We start from the raw sequence: 15,633 nt of genomic DNA, 5'->3' as shown, positions 1-15,633 counted from the left end.
TGTGCTTCTGCCACCCCTGGAAGGGAGGCATGCTACAGTTCCAACTCACTAAATGCTCCATTCATGGAGACCCTCTCTACACCAGACAAAGCTCCATATCCTTGGGGCTCAAGGACTATGAAGAACAGGACACAGTCCTTGCCTTCAAAGAGCTATACTCCAGGAAAGGAAATTGTGGATTGATAACTATGATGACAGGATTAAATTTTTTTTTAATCAAATTAAATAAGCCGTTGGGCACTGAGTAGGAGAAGAGTATGTCTTGGGTCAGAGAGGGGGGTGGTGGTTGATGAAAGCTGAGGAAGGTTTTATGGAGGAGGTGATGTTAGCTGGGCCTTACAGTATGAATGGAATTTCAGTAGGCAGAGTTGGAGAGGGTGGTGGGGGGAGAAATAGAAGGAGCATCCTGGACAGAAAAGCATTTGTAAGTTGTCAGGAATGGGAAATTGTCCCATTCAGCTACAAAATAGATAGACGAAGTGGAGGAAATAGGAGGTAAAAACAGAAAAGTAAGTCGAGACTTCAGTGCCCAGCAAATTCTTCAGGCAATTGGAAGTCATTGAGAGATTTTGAACTTGGGAGTGATACAGTCAGGGCTTTAAGAAGTTTCTCTGTAGTCAAGTGTAAAATAAGTTTTGGAGGCAGAGACCAGTGAGTTGTTTTCATCTTCCAGGTGTAAGATCTTTGGTTCCTGAACTAGAACAAGGGGAGTGTTCACAGAAAGGAGGGAATGAATTGATGCACGAAGTGACTTTTCAGACCCCTACAGACTTTGTGTGTGTGTACATATTAGTCCTTAAAGATATTCATGGCCTGTTTCCTGTGATTCTCTTCCCCAAGCCAGTGTCAACTAGGAAGTAATTACACATCACAATTAGCACCCTTTTTCTGACAGCAGCAACAGCCAAGTGTCACCTTTTGGGAACTTCCCGAGACCTTCCTAAGGATTTGTCCTCATCTGATAAATAGGTTGAGGTTTGGAGGAGTAACCACTTGAAATGCTTCCTGTCCTGCCCTCTAGGATTGGTGGGTAACTATGGGTGGCACTTGCCCACCAAGCCCTTTCTTGTAGGGGTGACCAGGCTGAGTAGCTGAAGTGTCCCATGGTCATGCCTCCCGTCGATTGGACTGTCAGTAAAAAGGACAATACGCTGAGCCCTGTACAGATGCCATGGGTGGGTCCATACTTCCAGTAAGCACCGTGCCCTGCACTGTGGAAATCAGAAGATAAGAAAGGTGTTCCTAAGAAGCCTGTGGTCTGGTTATGGATACGATTAATAGACCTGAAGCAGAAAACAATTAAATCCTAAACCTCATTGTAGTGATTAGAAAAGATACATAAGTTGGAGAACTGTCTCTTGCTTTCCCGTCTCCTACCCGCCCACACACACCCCACACCCACATACAAATGCAGTCTACCTTTTAAATAATTTTTGCTGTATCTCTTTCTCCACATTTGTATGATTAAGCATGTTTCTGTGAATTAGAAAGTTTAGATTCCTTTCTCAGCCATCCCCCCTTCTCACACCCTCCCCCTTTCAGTCTGACTCAAAGCCATAAAATACTCCTGCCTGCCTGCCTTTCCTTCTGTTTGTATGAATTAAGTCGACAGGATAAATATTCACATTCCCAACTACAGGCTGCAACAATGTTTGCCTGTTCTGCCCAGTGAGTCGAGAGAGAAAAAGGGGGCCTGACATCACCCTATACTGTACATTCCCGGCATAGATCATTTATTCAAGTCCCTGAAAAAATACAGATGTTTTACCAGCCGAAATAAAATCCTGTGTAAACACTGAGCTTGGAAAAATGTGGCTCTGACTTAGCTGTGGGGGTTGGGGCAATGCAGAGAGAAGGCAAGGCAAAATGGCAGATACAGAAATTTTATACTTGGCTGAATGTGATAGGGGCAAACGTGTTCTCCCAAAGCCTGCATGCTGCAAAAGAAGAATAGGATTTGTGGTTAAGAAAATATAGTTGCAAAAGTGGATACAGGTGCTGATCTTCCAAGTCTGGGATGGTGAATGATTACAATACATTCAGCTCATTTATATCTGACCTCTGAAATGAACATCTCTTTTCTCTTTGGAATTGTCCTTTTTCACAGCCTGCCTAACCTGGTCCTGCTATTGCTGGATCCTGCTGTTTCTGGAGCTCAGCTGCTGTTGATTTTATAAGGGGGAAAATTGCCTGGAAGCCATGCTTGGTGAAGAGGAAAACCCATCTCGGCGTTGCATTCCCAAACAGCCATATATCATCTTGATCTTGTCTAACACAAGTCACTATTTTAGTCTAGCAGCATAAACCAGACATATTTTACTGGTGCAGTGCAAGTTTTTTCAGAGATCTGCCTCATGACTCTTTTTAGGCCTGTGGCACTTATTCAAAGAGTATTACATTCGCTCCTGTGGAGTCACTTTTAAGATTCAAAGCTGCCCAAATGGACCCAGTGCTTCATACAGATGCTTGGGGGCTCCCCCGAGTCTCTCTGTGTTTAGAGTAGGCATGGGGGTCGGCAAGGAGTAACTGTTTCCAGGTTCTCCAGATTCCTCTTTGGTTCTCCCGGAGTTTCTCGGGGCTTGCATCTCAAGGGCAAGGACACTAGCCTGCTGCCAGCTGCTTCCTGGCCTCCCGTCCTGAGGGCATCTTCTGGCCAGTCCCACTGCCTGCGATAGTCCTGGGTGGTGCTGCTGGTTTGCCCTTGGTTGTTTGCGTGCGCTTTCTGTCTTTCTGACTGGGTTACAACCATCTTAAGTCGGCAAAGCTTCCTCCTGCTTCTTTTGCCAAAGACACCTCTTCCTCCACTCTAGTCTTTTTTTTCTAAGGGTCTGCAGAAGCTAGAGGCAACCCACTGGCCTTTGTCCCAGGGTGGCCATTAATAGAGCTCCTTTTCACTCTCAAAAGAATTCGTGCTTTCCAAGATAAATTACCCTGACTAGAGCAATCATCAAGTGGATATTCCTAACCCAACTCATGAGATCCTTTTCCTCATTCCCAGACCTGCCACGGGATATTATTCCCTTGTGAGCCCCGTTGTGGAGGATTGCTCTCCATCACCGGCTGCCTGAGTTAAGAGGCTCTTTTCTGACCTGCAACTCCATGTCTAACACCAAGTTGCCAAGTACTGCTTCTTCAGCTTCCAAAATGTCTCTCAAATGTATCCTTTCCTCTCCGTTCCACTCCTTTTACCATCCAGACCGGGGCTCTCACAAAATCAGAGTCCTATCAACACCAGGCAGATAAGTGAATGAAGGGAGACGAGGATAAACACACGGCCCTCCGAGTCCAATCCTTTGTTTTGAAACTTTTGAAAGAAGTCTGAGCTCAGTAAATATTTTATTTTCCTCTTGTTTCTCCAAAAGTTAAAAAGAAAGAAAGAAAGAAAGAAAGAAAGAAAGAAAGAAAGAAAGAGGCACATAAGCAGTGATAAATGACACTGACACTCCACCTTAGGCCCACGAATAATAGGCAGTCGTGGGTGTGACAGTGAACTGGACCCCCGCAGGTGACTGTTGACCCCCAGGTCTTCTGATTTTTCAAAAGAAGTTGGAAATCAGGATGATTCTGATGTGAAATCTCCCAGTTCGTAAATGGCGGGCTAAAACTACCGTGTAGGTCAAAGAAAACACCTGCAGCTGCTTTGAGCCCACCCACCATCCTTGGCTCTCAGTATCTGGTTTTGACCCTCACCACCTCTAGCCTAGACTAATAGTAATCTTGGTCATCCTGCCCCTTCCAGTTCCAGCCTCCACACTGCCCTGGTCTTTCCTTTCCAAATGACACATCTAATTATTTGAGCACTGTTTCTAAAGCGGCCTTTGCCACCTACAGAACAGAGGACGCGTCCCTTGCTGGTGCATTTAAGATCCTCCTCATTCGGACCTGACTCCTCTTTCCAGCTGTGTCTTCTATCACCCCACACACCGCTGACGGTGCTCTCGCCACACACAATTACTTGCTGTTCCCTGAGCAGTCCTGATGCTTTCCTTCCATTCATAGGTTTTTTAAAGAACAATTATAGGGGCGCCTGGGTGGCTCAGTCGGTTAAGCATCCGACTTCAGCTCAGGTCACGATCTCGCGGTCCGTGAGTTCGAGCCCCGCGTCGGGCTCTGGGCTGACGGCTCAGAGCCTGGAGCCTGCTTCTGATTCTGTGTCTCCCTCTCTCTCTGCCCCTCCCCCGTTCATGCTCTGTCTCTCTCTGTCTCAAAAAATAAATAAACATTAAGAAAGAAAGAAAGAAAGAAAGAAAGAAAGAAAGAAAGAAAGAAAGAAAAGAAAGAAAGAACAATTATAGATTTCCAGAAAAACTGAGCAGGTAGTACAGAGAGTTCCCATATCTTCCTTTCCTCTCCAGTTTTCTCCTGTTATTAATATTTAACATTGGAGTGGTATGTGTGTTACCATTAGTGACACATTATTTTTAACTGAAGTCCATAATTCACGTTAAAGTTTATTCTTTTTGTTGGTGATACTGATATTTTAATACCCTTTCAGATTTTTTTTTATAATTGAGTTTCCTCTGCTTGCACGGTCTTCCCCAGATTCTGGCAAGATTTGCTTTAAGGCCAAATAGGAATATCACTTGTTTTGCAAAGCCTTCTCTGACTATTTTTGGAATGGGGGCTGGAAGGGAGGGAGCAAACAGGAAAAGGGAGAGAACTAACATTTTTATCATGTGCCTAATGTGTCAAGTAGTAGTATATATTCCTTTGAGTCTTTCTGCAGATACTATTGTACAGTGTTTCACTGAGGAAGCAGAGGTTAGGTAAGTTGCCCAAAGCCCCACGGCTAGTAACTGGGTTGACACCCATGTCCACCTGGCCAGAGCCTGTACTCCTCCCACAGGGCTGCATTTCCCCACCCTGATCTGGCCTCCCTGCTCTCCCTACTGCAGTGAGGGGTGCAGTGTTGTTCAGCTCTGTCTTCTCCTCACACGTGTTTGCAGCAGCTCACCAAACTCAAGGGCATGTGTCCCAAAGGCAGAGTCCATATGGGAAGAGGCACCACTTACCGGCGTCAGTTCAGCAGAGGTTTGTTCAGTTCCTGCTCTGCACCGGACTTGGTGGAGGGTGAGGCCAAGCATAAGAGGAAGGTGATGGCGATGCTGTGTGCAGGTCATAAAATTGCAACCGGGCAGAGTCAGGGAAGCTATGGACTTTCTGTTTATCTGTGACTAGGATGTAAGCTGCGGGGAGCAGGCATTCATTTGTTCTGTGCAGAGGCTCCTAGGACAGTGCCCAGTAGTAATTGTTGTTTAAATATTTGTGACAAGTTTGGGCCACCTGAAGTGACACTACACTTCCTAGACTGCTCACGTGCATTCAGTGGGTCACACAGCTTCGCTTTCTCTTTGGGTTCAGTGCAGTCCTATATCATAGGCTGTTTGCAAATTGTCCCAGGCCTGGGCCAGACTGTACTCCTGGCCTGGAAGTTCTCCTGAACCAGAACTTTCAGAGAAGGAGGGAGGAGGAGGAATTGCTTTGCCCCCACCGTCTTTTCAGATCCTGGGAGCTGCCTGGTGCTCCTGGACCTGACCTTGGACCGTAGTTCCAGAGGCCCAGCCTCACCTCTGGACTTCACCCCAAACGATGGCCTCATTTTGCTTGAACAAATTAAAACAAACCCTCTAAATGTCATGTGAAGGTAGCCGTGTGTTCAAATATAGTCATTAATTTTCTTAAAGAAAAAAAAATGATCTCAAATACAGTAACTTGTTTCAGACATTTGTTTACAAAGCTTTTCTCCCCTCTCCCCGTCTTCTCCTCTCCCTCTCCTTCCCTGCCCGGTTTTCCCTTGACTTCTGTGACCCTGTCTTTCACTTCTCTGGCCCTGTCTCTCCTACATGCTTCTTTCCACCGCGGTTCTTTTAAGTGTACCTCCCTCTGCAGTTGTCCCATGTAAATAGATCGCTCTCCGTTCCTGGTGAATAACCAGGATCACAATTGTTGTCTGGGTTGTGCCCAAGGTGACAGAATTGATGGACCTGGAGGCTGATTTTCATAAACCAGAGCTATGAAGCGTTTCAAAAACAGCCTTGTTTTTGCCAAGTAAGGTGAGCAAATATAGGACTAAGTTTAAACATCCATCAGGAGTTATTTTTGAGGTGATTGCTTCTAAATGAGAGGCATTCGAAAATCTCACAGCTTTCTTTACAAGTAAATTCCACAGTCATGTATTTTGCTGGTGTCTGCTGATTAATTACGATCCTGTGACACCATGAAAAACCCTGGTGGTTGGTTGTGTGCAGCTGTGGAGAAAAGTAAAGCAAGGCCCAGTGAGTTTGCCAACTCCTTCAGGATAGTGCGGATTCAGGCAGAGGGAGGTGTTTTTTTTTTCTGGCAGTCACCACAGAAGAACAGAAGCCCCAGCCAGACCCATTTCTCCAGACTTCTCGACGGGCGGTTTGTGTCCCTGCGGGGGTGTGGTGAAGTAGTGATACTTGATCTGTTGCCTCTGAATAACAGATCCATTATTAGAGGAAGCATTTTCAAGTCTCCACATCGGGATTGTGTGCCTTCTCCTATACGATTACTTGTGTTTAGACGACAAAAAGAAAAAAAAAATAGTAGTTACATATAGTAAAGTAATCACAGTGCATTTTGATTCTTTAACCAGAGGTGCTCTGCATGTGTTTATTGTTGGTAATTGCAGACGTCTGACCCAGGAAAACAGCCAGCTCACTCCCATTTAGGGGTCTGATGATTCTGGATCTCTTTTATCTTGGCCTCTTCCTTTTTCTCATTATTCCCTTCCATATTTAACTTTCACTTAACGCTCCTCTTTGGCAGGAGAGAAAAAGTTGAATCTTGTTGCTTAGGAAGTCATCTGTAGCTCTGGTGAAGGACACAATAGGGAAAGAAAACAGACTAATTATTAAAATAGACTTTCAAAGTTCTCAGTGTGTTTATCCATACTTGTGTTGCTCCGCCCACCTCCCCCCCCTTTTGATTTCCATAATGGGGCTGAAGGGTTTCTGTGACATGCGTCGTTCTCCTTGGCACTGGCTGAGGTCAGAGGATCTCTCTCTCTGCTGCAGGTGCAGGTTTGTGCTCCTCACAGTGTTGTTGATGTCATCACTGAGCGTGAATCCACAACATGCTTACGTAAGCTGCGTGCACACGCACACAGTCATGGGTCTGCTGGATCTGTGGCCTTCATTCTAAATAGAAGCCACCTAGAGATACAACAGGATTTGTCTTTCTCTGCTCAATTCTAATATGTAATGCCGTGTAGAGTGAGAATAGGATGCGTCTGCCTTGGTGCCTCCATTCCGGACATCTCCGTGGAGAACTGCTAAAAATAAAATCTAAACAGTTTACAAACATCACTACCCTGTGCTTGCAAAGGCAGGCATCATTGTGGCCTGCTTCTTTGGCCAGGACTGTTCTGATAAACCCAGCACATGAGCCAGTTTGGACTGTGAGACCGTTGATTTTTCCCTCTTCAGCAAGACTTTGATTTTGAAAAGGTACATTTTTTTATATGAGACCACTAACATAGAGCAAGTCGTTTGCCTTTCTTTGCTAAAATCAATGTATAGGTTTTCTGTAGCTAGTAAGCTCTTGGATCAAATAACTGGTCCCTGAATAGTCCCCTTTGCTTGGAATTGTGCAGGGAACCCAGGGCATAGGTCGGGATCGAGGACATAGGGTTCTTACCAGTTGCTGTGTCTTCCCACACCAACGTGGTTTTCTGCAAAGAAACCAGAGCTGTGTTCTGCAGGTGTCTGTTTTCTTTGAGGGGAATATTTTGAGGAAACCTAACAGGGAGGAACTGAGCATTTAGGAAAAATATATTTTCACAGCAGGATATTGCTTTTTCTCTTTTTTGGTTTAGGTTTTCCATTTGTTACAAGCCTTCTCAGACTCCAAATACAGACTGAATGCATACTTTCAGCAGGAGCTGGCTGACGTTGCTGTTTGTACCAGAGCCAAACTCTGGCTGGCCAAGAGGTATGTTAAAACCCCACATGAGCGAGGAGTTATCAGGGGTTAGGAATACATTGGAGAATTGCTGTTTCTAGTTGTGGGAGTTTTAAAAGTCGTTGGCATGAGTTTTATAAACTTATTGGAGTATTTATCTTTTTAGAACTTTGGGTTGTGGTAAAGAAAGAAAAATATTTTCCTGACAATTTTTCTGAAACTGCTCTATGGCTGGGGGGCATGTAATATGGCTTTTTATCTGTCCACCAATCAGCTTGTTTCTATTAATACCTGCCATGTGCCCAAGCCTGTGTCAGATGTTATGGCAATGAAAGGCAATAACTGACTAAATCATGTGGTACAAACTCTTAGGCGCCATGGCAATTCATAGATTAAAGATTGGGGTAAGACTTGAATAGGTACGGGGAGACCACTAGGGTGTGAATAAGAAAAAGACGTGGAAGTTGCCCCCTTGTAAGGTAGGTAGTAGAATAGCTTGAATTTTGAATAATCAAGGCAAAGGAGTGTGGATACATTTATTTTTTCACTCTGGCCATTGTCAATTTATCGTGGAACTTAGAACATTTACTATGTGAAAGATGGAACAAAAAGAATTTCTCATTGAATACGCAGGGAGTCCTCTCTATAACATTGTGTTCAAATCTGTGTCTGTAAGACTCTGATGTTGGTAGGAGAGTGTTACTGCAAGGACCCCTCCCCCCCCCCCCCACACACACACACACTGTGTCCTCTGTAAGCTCCAACACACTGGGTCCAGCAGAGGCCCACATGCTACCACATTCCATGCTGGAGTGTCTTGCATTTGGTTAGGAATCAGTGCATTGGTTGTCTAACATAGAAACCTTTTTTGTTTTTCAAAAACGAACTTTTGTTCCCTTTTGTTGGCTCCCTACCTTTTGGAGGCAAGAAACGGGTATAGTATGAGGCCCGAAAGTCAGTGTAATCCAACAAAGTCTATTGAACACAGGCTGTAGCCTGTGGCCTTTGTGTTAGGAGATGGAAGGGACGCAGATATAGAAGAACTAGCTCTGACTTCAAGGAACTCACATCCAGGAGGTAAGGTAATAATTTGCATCCATATGACAAGGGTAATAAGAAATGTATGTAATAAGCACAGGAGTAGCCCAGAGGAGGGACGGGGAAGGGCCTTCAAGAGATGAGTAGAATTTTACCAAGTGGCCGGGGCAGGGAGGGCATTCCGGGCTCGGGTAATGTCAGAGTCAAGAACATGACTGCGTGAAATGGCAAGGCGACGATGGAGAGCTATAAAGGTAGCTCTTCTGGAACCTAGTAGAAGGTACAAGAGACCACGGAAATACGTGGAGACCACTCGGCGAAAGCTCCTAAAGGAAACCTTTAGGCGAAGGGAGCCCCTGAAGAATTTCTCAGTGTGTAGATATGAGTCTCCATGTCTGTCTAAATACCTATAGCTTTGGATGGGGATATTGATGGGGAAATTCTCTCATGTCTGAAATGCCAATAAAGTGATGGTTACCTCTTATTTTTAGACCAGTTTTTGTTTTCTCTCTTTTATGTAGAGAGAGCGAGTTGATTGACCATAAACTGCCTCTGAGCCTAGTATCGTTTGCTTTTCATGTGGCTTTTAGGTAACTCCCCTAAGCTGCCTTTTTTGGGAGAATAGGGAATTATAATCACATTTGTGCTCTCATCTGTTTATCAGTTAGCAGGCCGGGTCCTCCTAGCTGTTGTTTCTGGGGATCCGGAAGTCAGGGCTCTCCAGGAATCATCCTATGGAAATCTCTGTTTCCATCCAGGAATACCCCAAGAGGGAACCTGAATCTCCTATTCTTCAAGTGCTATAAAAGAGTTTCTGCCCCCTTAGCCTGCTACCCTTTCATGGCTGTCATAAAAAATCATCATCTGCTGGCTTCCTGAGCCCATTCCTTCTTGTTGGGTGGGAAGGAGCAGATGGTGTAACAGGCCAGCATTTGAATGGACCTTCGTGCTGTGCAGTCAGTGCCTAAAGATGGATGACCAAGCTGCCTTCAGCCTCCTCTTCAGCTGGAGAGGACCCTGTGGCCTCTTTAACTTTCCCTCTGGTCCCTATTGCAGTTTTCTATTTAGGTTTTTCAGCATCATCACTCCCCACCCCCCTACCCCCCCCCCACACACACACGCACTTTCTCTGATTTTTCTCCATGACATTCCAGCCCTAGAAAACAAAAGCATGAATCACCGCAGTTCACTGTGTTTCCACCTTCCTTGCTGAGAGTCTAGGAAAGCCACTTTTATGTTTCCAGTACAGTCAACTCTTTATTATCCAAGTGTGAACTTTATACTTTGTGGGTGGTCTGTAGGTGGTTCCTAACACCAGGCTTCCTCTTGCTCCCAACACACTTTTACCGTATTAATCAGGATGTGTTCAGAGCCTGAAATAAAGTTTGGGAGGAAAGCACACTGCCAGAGCACAATTCATTCCAAAGCTGTGTATCAGTTTTTCTGTATTATCCACCTCATTGACATGATAACCTTGAGGTCCCCAAATAGAAAAGTGTACAATTGTATATAAGTGATGAAGCTTCAGCCTGCCCCATGAGACACACCTGCCTTGTCCCTGAGGTCCTTTGAGAGTGTTGCTGTGGGAAGCTGTGTGTCTAATACCTCCATGCTCACGTGAGCCCATTCTGGGTCCTAATGGGCCATTCTTGAAGCCAACCCCTGTGTTCACGTTATCACCTGCCTTTCCCGTGAAAGACGTGGCAATGTGGAGTATTCCCGGTTCTAATGGGATGGTAACCTTCAGTTCTAATGCTGAAGAGACTCTTTATGTCCCTAGCAATTTACATATGAAAGAAGAATAAATGTTCCTTTGTGCCTACTAAGGATTTGCTGTATCTTTTGAGTATAAGCTATGAAACATTAATGTTACTGAAAAAAAAAAAAGTTTAAATTTTTTCTTCTACAATTTATTTGATTATTGACTTAAGTTCATTCAGTCCAATAAGTACATAAACATTAGTGAGGGTGTCATTTATTTGTCCTTTTATTCCCGAAGAAGGTTTTTTGAAAAAAAAAAAAATTCTTTGGAGCCATTGGATAACCAATTCGGTTTTTAAAATTTTGACCCTGAAACTGAGGGCACATAAAATAAAGACTTTTGTCATATATTTATGTTTTGACTTTGCAAGATTAATTGGGATTTATATGAGGTGGTTAAGCAATAGCCATGGAGTTGTTAGGGAATTTTTGGTGATGAACGGCCAGCTGGCAACATGGCCTGAGGAGAGGCCTGGGTTTCTGCACTTACAGGCCGCTTTTCATTCCAAGATGTCAAAGCCTTTATGGAAATCAGCTCATTAATCCTTCAAGTTCCTTCCTTCTCCTTTTTCCTCCATCCCTCCCTCCTCAGTCCAGGTCAGTGTCTCTCTCATGGCAAGAAGGCAGTTTACCAGCTACTGAAGGAAAATGAAGCCGACCCAGGCCAGAAGTGGGGTGTGCATTGGGGTCCGTGGCAGGCCTGTAGAGGCTGGCTGCAGGTGCTCTGCGAGGGCTATCAGCAGTCTCCTGCCGCCACTGCCCCCCCCCGAAGCCCCCCCCCCCCCCGTGTGGCCCCGTCTGCCACCCTTGCAAATGACAGATTCTAGCCCTGCTGCCCCAACTGGATTGTAGGCCCCACCTAAATAGGAAGGACTTTTCGAAAGCCCTGTCAAATAGGACTAAGAGGTGAAAAGACTTACTATTTTGATTAAGAGTTGGAATTATTATTTGGGGCTTAAAATTTTTCGGAAATCAATTTGGTTATAAAAGGAAGAAGTGTGTGTGTGTGTGTGTGTGTCTGTGCGCACGTGCGTGTGTGCGTGTGTGTGTGTGTGTGTGTGTGTGTTTAGATAAATGTGGTGAACTGAATGAACCATCAGACTAAATAAGTACAATGGATGATGGGATGACCAGGAAGAAATATGTGCCCCACTAAATTTTTTTCACCTTTTTTTTTTTCTTGGTTGTCAGTGTAGTGTATGCTTATCCTAGAAAAGTAGGCAAGTGCGAAATTTGAAAGCGAAGAGAATTTAAGTCTGCTTTTACCAACATTCGGGTGGAAACCACCATTTCTTTTTTTTTTTTTTTTTAACGTTTATTTATTTTTGAGACAGAGAGAGACAAAGCACGAACGGGGGAGGGTCAGAGAGAGGGAGACACAGAATCCAAAACAGGCTCCAGGCTCTGAGCTGTCAGCACAGAACCCGACGCGGGGCTCGAACTCACGGACCGCGAGATCATGACCTGGGCCGAAGTCGGCCGCTTAACCAACTGAGCCACCCAGGCGCCCCGGAAACCACCATTTCTAGTTCACAGTTTTATTTATGTACTTACTTCATCTTTTCTCCTGTGCCTTTTTTTTTTTTTTTTAACAGAGTTGAGGTTTTGCTGTAGCTAAAAGTTAGAGCTTACTTTTTTCACTTAACAGTATCATGAAAGTATTGGCTATTATTATTAAAAACTCTTGATGATGGCCAAGAAGGAAAATAGTATGGTGTTTCCTCAAAAAATTAAAAATAGCATTACCATATGATCTAGCAATTCCACCCAAATGAATTGAAAACAGGGTCTTGAAGAGATATTTGTACATTCATGTTCACCGCTGCATTATTCACAATAGCCAAAAGGTGGAAGTAATGTAAGTGTCCGTTGATGGATGAATGGGTAAACAATGTGATATATATGGACAACATAATATTATTCAGCCTTAAAAAGGAAGGAAATCCTGACAAGTGCTACAACATGGATGAACCTTGGGGATATAATGCCAAGTGAATAAGCCTGTCACAAAAAGACAAATGTGGTTCTGATTCCACTTACACGAAATACCTAGAGTAGTTACATTCATGGAGACAGAGTAGAGTGGTGGTTGCCAGGGGCGGGGGAGGGGGAATGAGGAAGCAGCATTTAAAGGGTATAGAGTTGTAGTTTTACAAGATGGAAAGAGTTCTGGAGTTTGTGACTCTTGGTATTGGCATTTATTAAGTACCCAGATTGGCTGATGGTGAGTTTTTACTTCAGGCAGTAGTTCTTAATGCTGATGGCTGCATATTAGAATCATCTGGAGAGGTTTTAAAACCTGATGCCAGGTTCCCCCTCAAATTTCTGATTTTTTTTTTTGGTTGAGGGTGTGGCCCAAGAACTGGTAGTTTTAAAACTCTCCAGGAGATAGTAAAATTCAGTCAGATTGAGAGCTACTGATGTGTTCTTGTGCCCTATTGTGTCTCACATCTCCTTGAGAAAGAAGATGAAAGATGAACATCGAGCAAAGTAGCAGTTATGTTAGAGGGCACTTGTGTTTTCTTCTAAGGCCACAGATTCATTTAAGAAAGTTGGAACGACCATCCCTGTAGCCTGCTACCCAGAAGATACAGTCATTAACTCTTTAGTGCGACAGATGTGCCAGTGTGAGGGGCCACACCGTTGTGCACTTTCATATACGAGTGAATTTCTGGGATAGATTACTTGAAAGATGCCTCAGCAAAGATATATTAAGTTATGTCAGTTGCCATCAGAAGTGCCATTTAAACCTGATGCTCTGGTGTGGTCTACTGTCCTAGAAGCTTATGGCTCATTTTTGGTTTTTGAGGTAAGGCTTGAATGGAATAGGCTATATACCTGTATCACTTTCTTCAACAAATATTTATTGAGCCCTGCTGTATGCCAGACTGTATTAAATACTGCAACTATCTATTCAAACCAGACTTCACTGTAGAGTAGTCAACAGAACAGAGTCTTGTTCAATAGAATCCTAGACCTAAAAACTCTCACCTGGAAAGAATCATGAAGTTCATTGCAGTCCACTCCCATCCCCATGCATATGGGAGAGTATATAGCTCAGAGAGGTTAGGAGATCTGTTTGTTTTCTCACAGCTGACCAGGGCAGGGGTGAGATTCTATCTGATAACAATTAACATTAGGTCCCTCTTCCTTGTGGGGCTCTTTATACTGGACCCCATTCTCTACAGCTGTTCGGTTTCTTTATGTCAGGCTTTAAATGGTGTCAGCTTACATATAGTCTAGAACAGTGTTTCTCAGACCTTAATGTACACGTGAATCACCTGGGGATCTCCTTAAAAATGAAGACTCTCGTTCAGTAGGTCTGGGATGGTGCCTGAGATCTTGCATTTCTGACAAGCTCTCTTGCAATTCTGATGCTGTTGGTTCTGGAACACAGTACATATTTTGAGGGTCAAGGGTCACTGTGGTCATCCAATCCATGCCTCTTTGAAATACTCCCACCTTCACACCCTCATTCTTAAGAGCTAGAGCTTAGGGACACAGGAGAAGGCTAAGACTACTGAAGGTGTCAGCCCAGAATTCTTTCCCCATCCACCTGGAATGACCTTCCCGGAGGGGCTGCATGGCTCCAGCACTTCCTATGAGGAATGCACACTCCCTTGTCTGGGCAGCCATCCCAGTGCCCTCAGTGCCTAGGGTAGGACCAGTGCTTGTTGGCATGCAGGGAGTATTATCATTATGAAAATAACAGTCTGATAATCTGGTGAGAAAAACAGCCTCTCAGGAAGACAAGAAGAGGTCCCAAGGTTACTAGGAAAACAACCTTGGGCAATACAGTTTTGAGTAAAACAGTCCTGATGGGGAGAAGAGATGGTGGAGGGCACTAATGTTTGTTGAAGACCACTCTTCGTGCTAGACTTAATGATTTGCTACGGCAAGTTAGTTCTTTTTTGCAAAAAGTATTGGCTATATGATCCCTCCACCTCTCCATACGGCTTCCCCATCAGTGCTCCTGACACCCCCTGTTCACTCCTGCGTGTGCTCCTCATGTGTTCCTCCTTGTCCCCAGTGCTCACTGCCAGCCACTTCCACATCTCCTTCCCTGTCCACCCCCTTGTCCACTCTCATCTGTTCTCCCCATTTTCTCTCTTGGTTATTGGGCCCAACTAAGCAGAGTGGTGAGCTCCTTGAAGGCCTTGGGTTTAAATGTGCAAGGAAAATCTGCTCACAGAAGACGAAGCTAGGGTGGTTTTTTTGTGAGGCAATCCACTTCTGCCCCAGGGGGTGTCTGGTGGCCAGCTGCAGAAGTTCTGGTTTGGGATTCTGTTTTGCTTGACAGCTGAAGATGGCCTTTACTTTCTAGCCACCAAATTTATTCACACAAGAGAGTATACTTCCCAGGCAGGAATACAGGGGTTTAGGTCCGATTTGGTTTTCCCACTGTTCCTTAGCCCTTCTCAAATCCCTCGTGCCTCCTGGACTGCCTCCCCCACCCCCCAAGGAAGAGGTCCTTCGTTTGCAACTGCTTGAAATAAAGAGAGGCCTCAGCCCTATGCCACAGCTGCAGGTTGCTGCTTCGCTCCCATGCTGCTGAAATGAATCCAGTCAAGAAGGATTGTTAAAATATTCTGATGCTCATGTGGCATTTTAAGGCTATCATTTGTGGTCCCTGCCAAAACTTTAAGGGAAGCAAGTCCTAACAGGGATGGGTTGGTTACATAGCAAGTTTCCAGGCATTGCTGGGGGGTTGGGTTTTGCTTTTTCGGTCTGTTTCTTTGCTCTTTTTTTTTTTTTTTTTTCCCAAAAAAGATGTGTTCCCAGTACTCCTGTCCCCCCTTCTTTTTTAAAACTGTTTTTCTTTCAACCCCCAGATTTTACAGGGGACGGAGATTGCCATTAGGACTACTCTGAGCCCTCCCGCTCAACCTACTTGAGCCTCACACGTATTTG

At 44.6% G+C, this 15,633-nt stretch overlaps 1 protein-coding gene across 4 annotated transcripts in view; it reads left to right on the top strand.

The window, feature by feature from the left end:
• The window catches only part of THADA (THADA armadillo repeat containing), a 329,970-nt gene that overhangs the window by 223,705 nt on the left and 90,632 nt on the right, over nt 1-15,633 (top strand). For all 4 annotated transcript variants that reach the window (XM_030310495.2, XM_030310494.2, XM_030310496.1 and 1 more), the window contains exon 30: nt 7,838-7,953. In XM_030310495.2, the coding sequence (XP_030166355.1) occupies nt 7,838-7,953 (116 nt within the window). The remainder of the gene's footprint in view (nt 1-7,837; nt 7,954-15,633) is intronic.

The sequence above is a fragment of the Lynx canadensis genome, chromosome A3, assembly GCF_007474595.2.
Source record: "Lynx canadensis isolate LIC74 chromosome A3, mLynCan4.pri.v2, whole genome shotgun sequence".
NCBI classification, from domain to species: domain Eukaryota; kingdom Metazoa; phylum Chordata; class Mammalia; order Carnivora; family Felidae; genus Lynx; species Lynx canadensis.
This window is presented reverse-complemented; position numbering and strand designations above follow the sequence as displayed.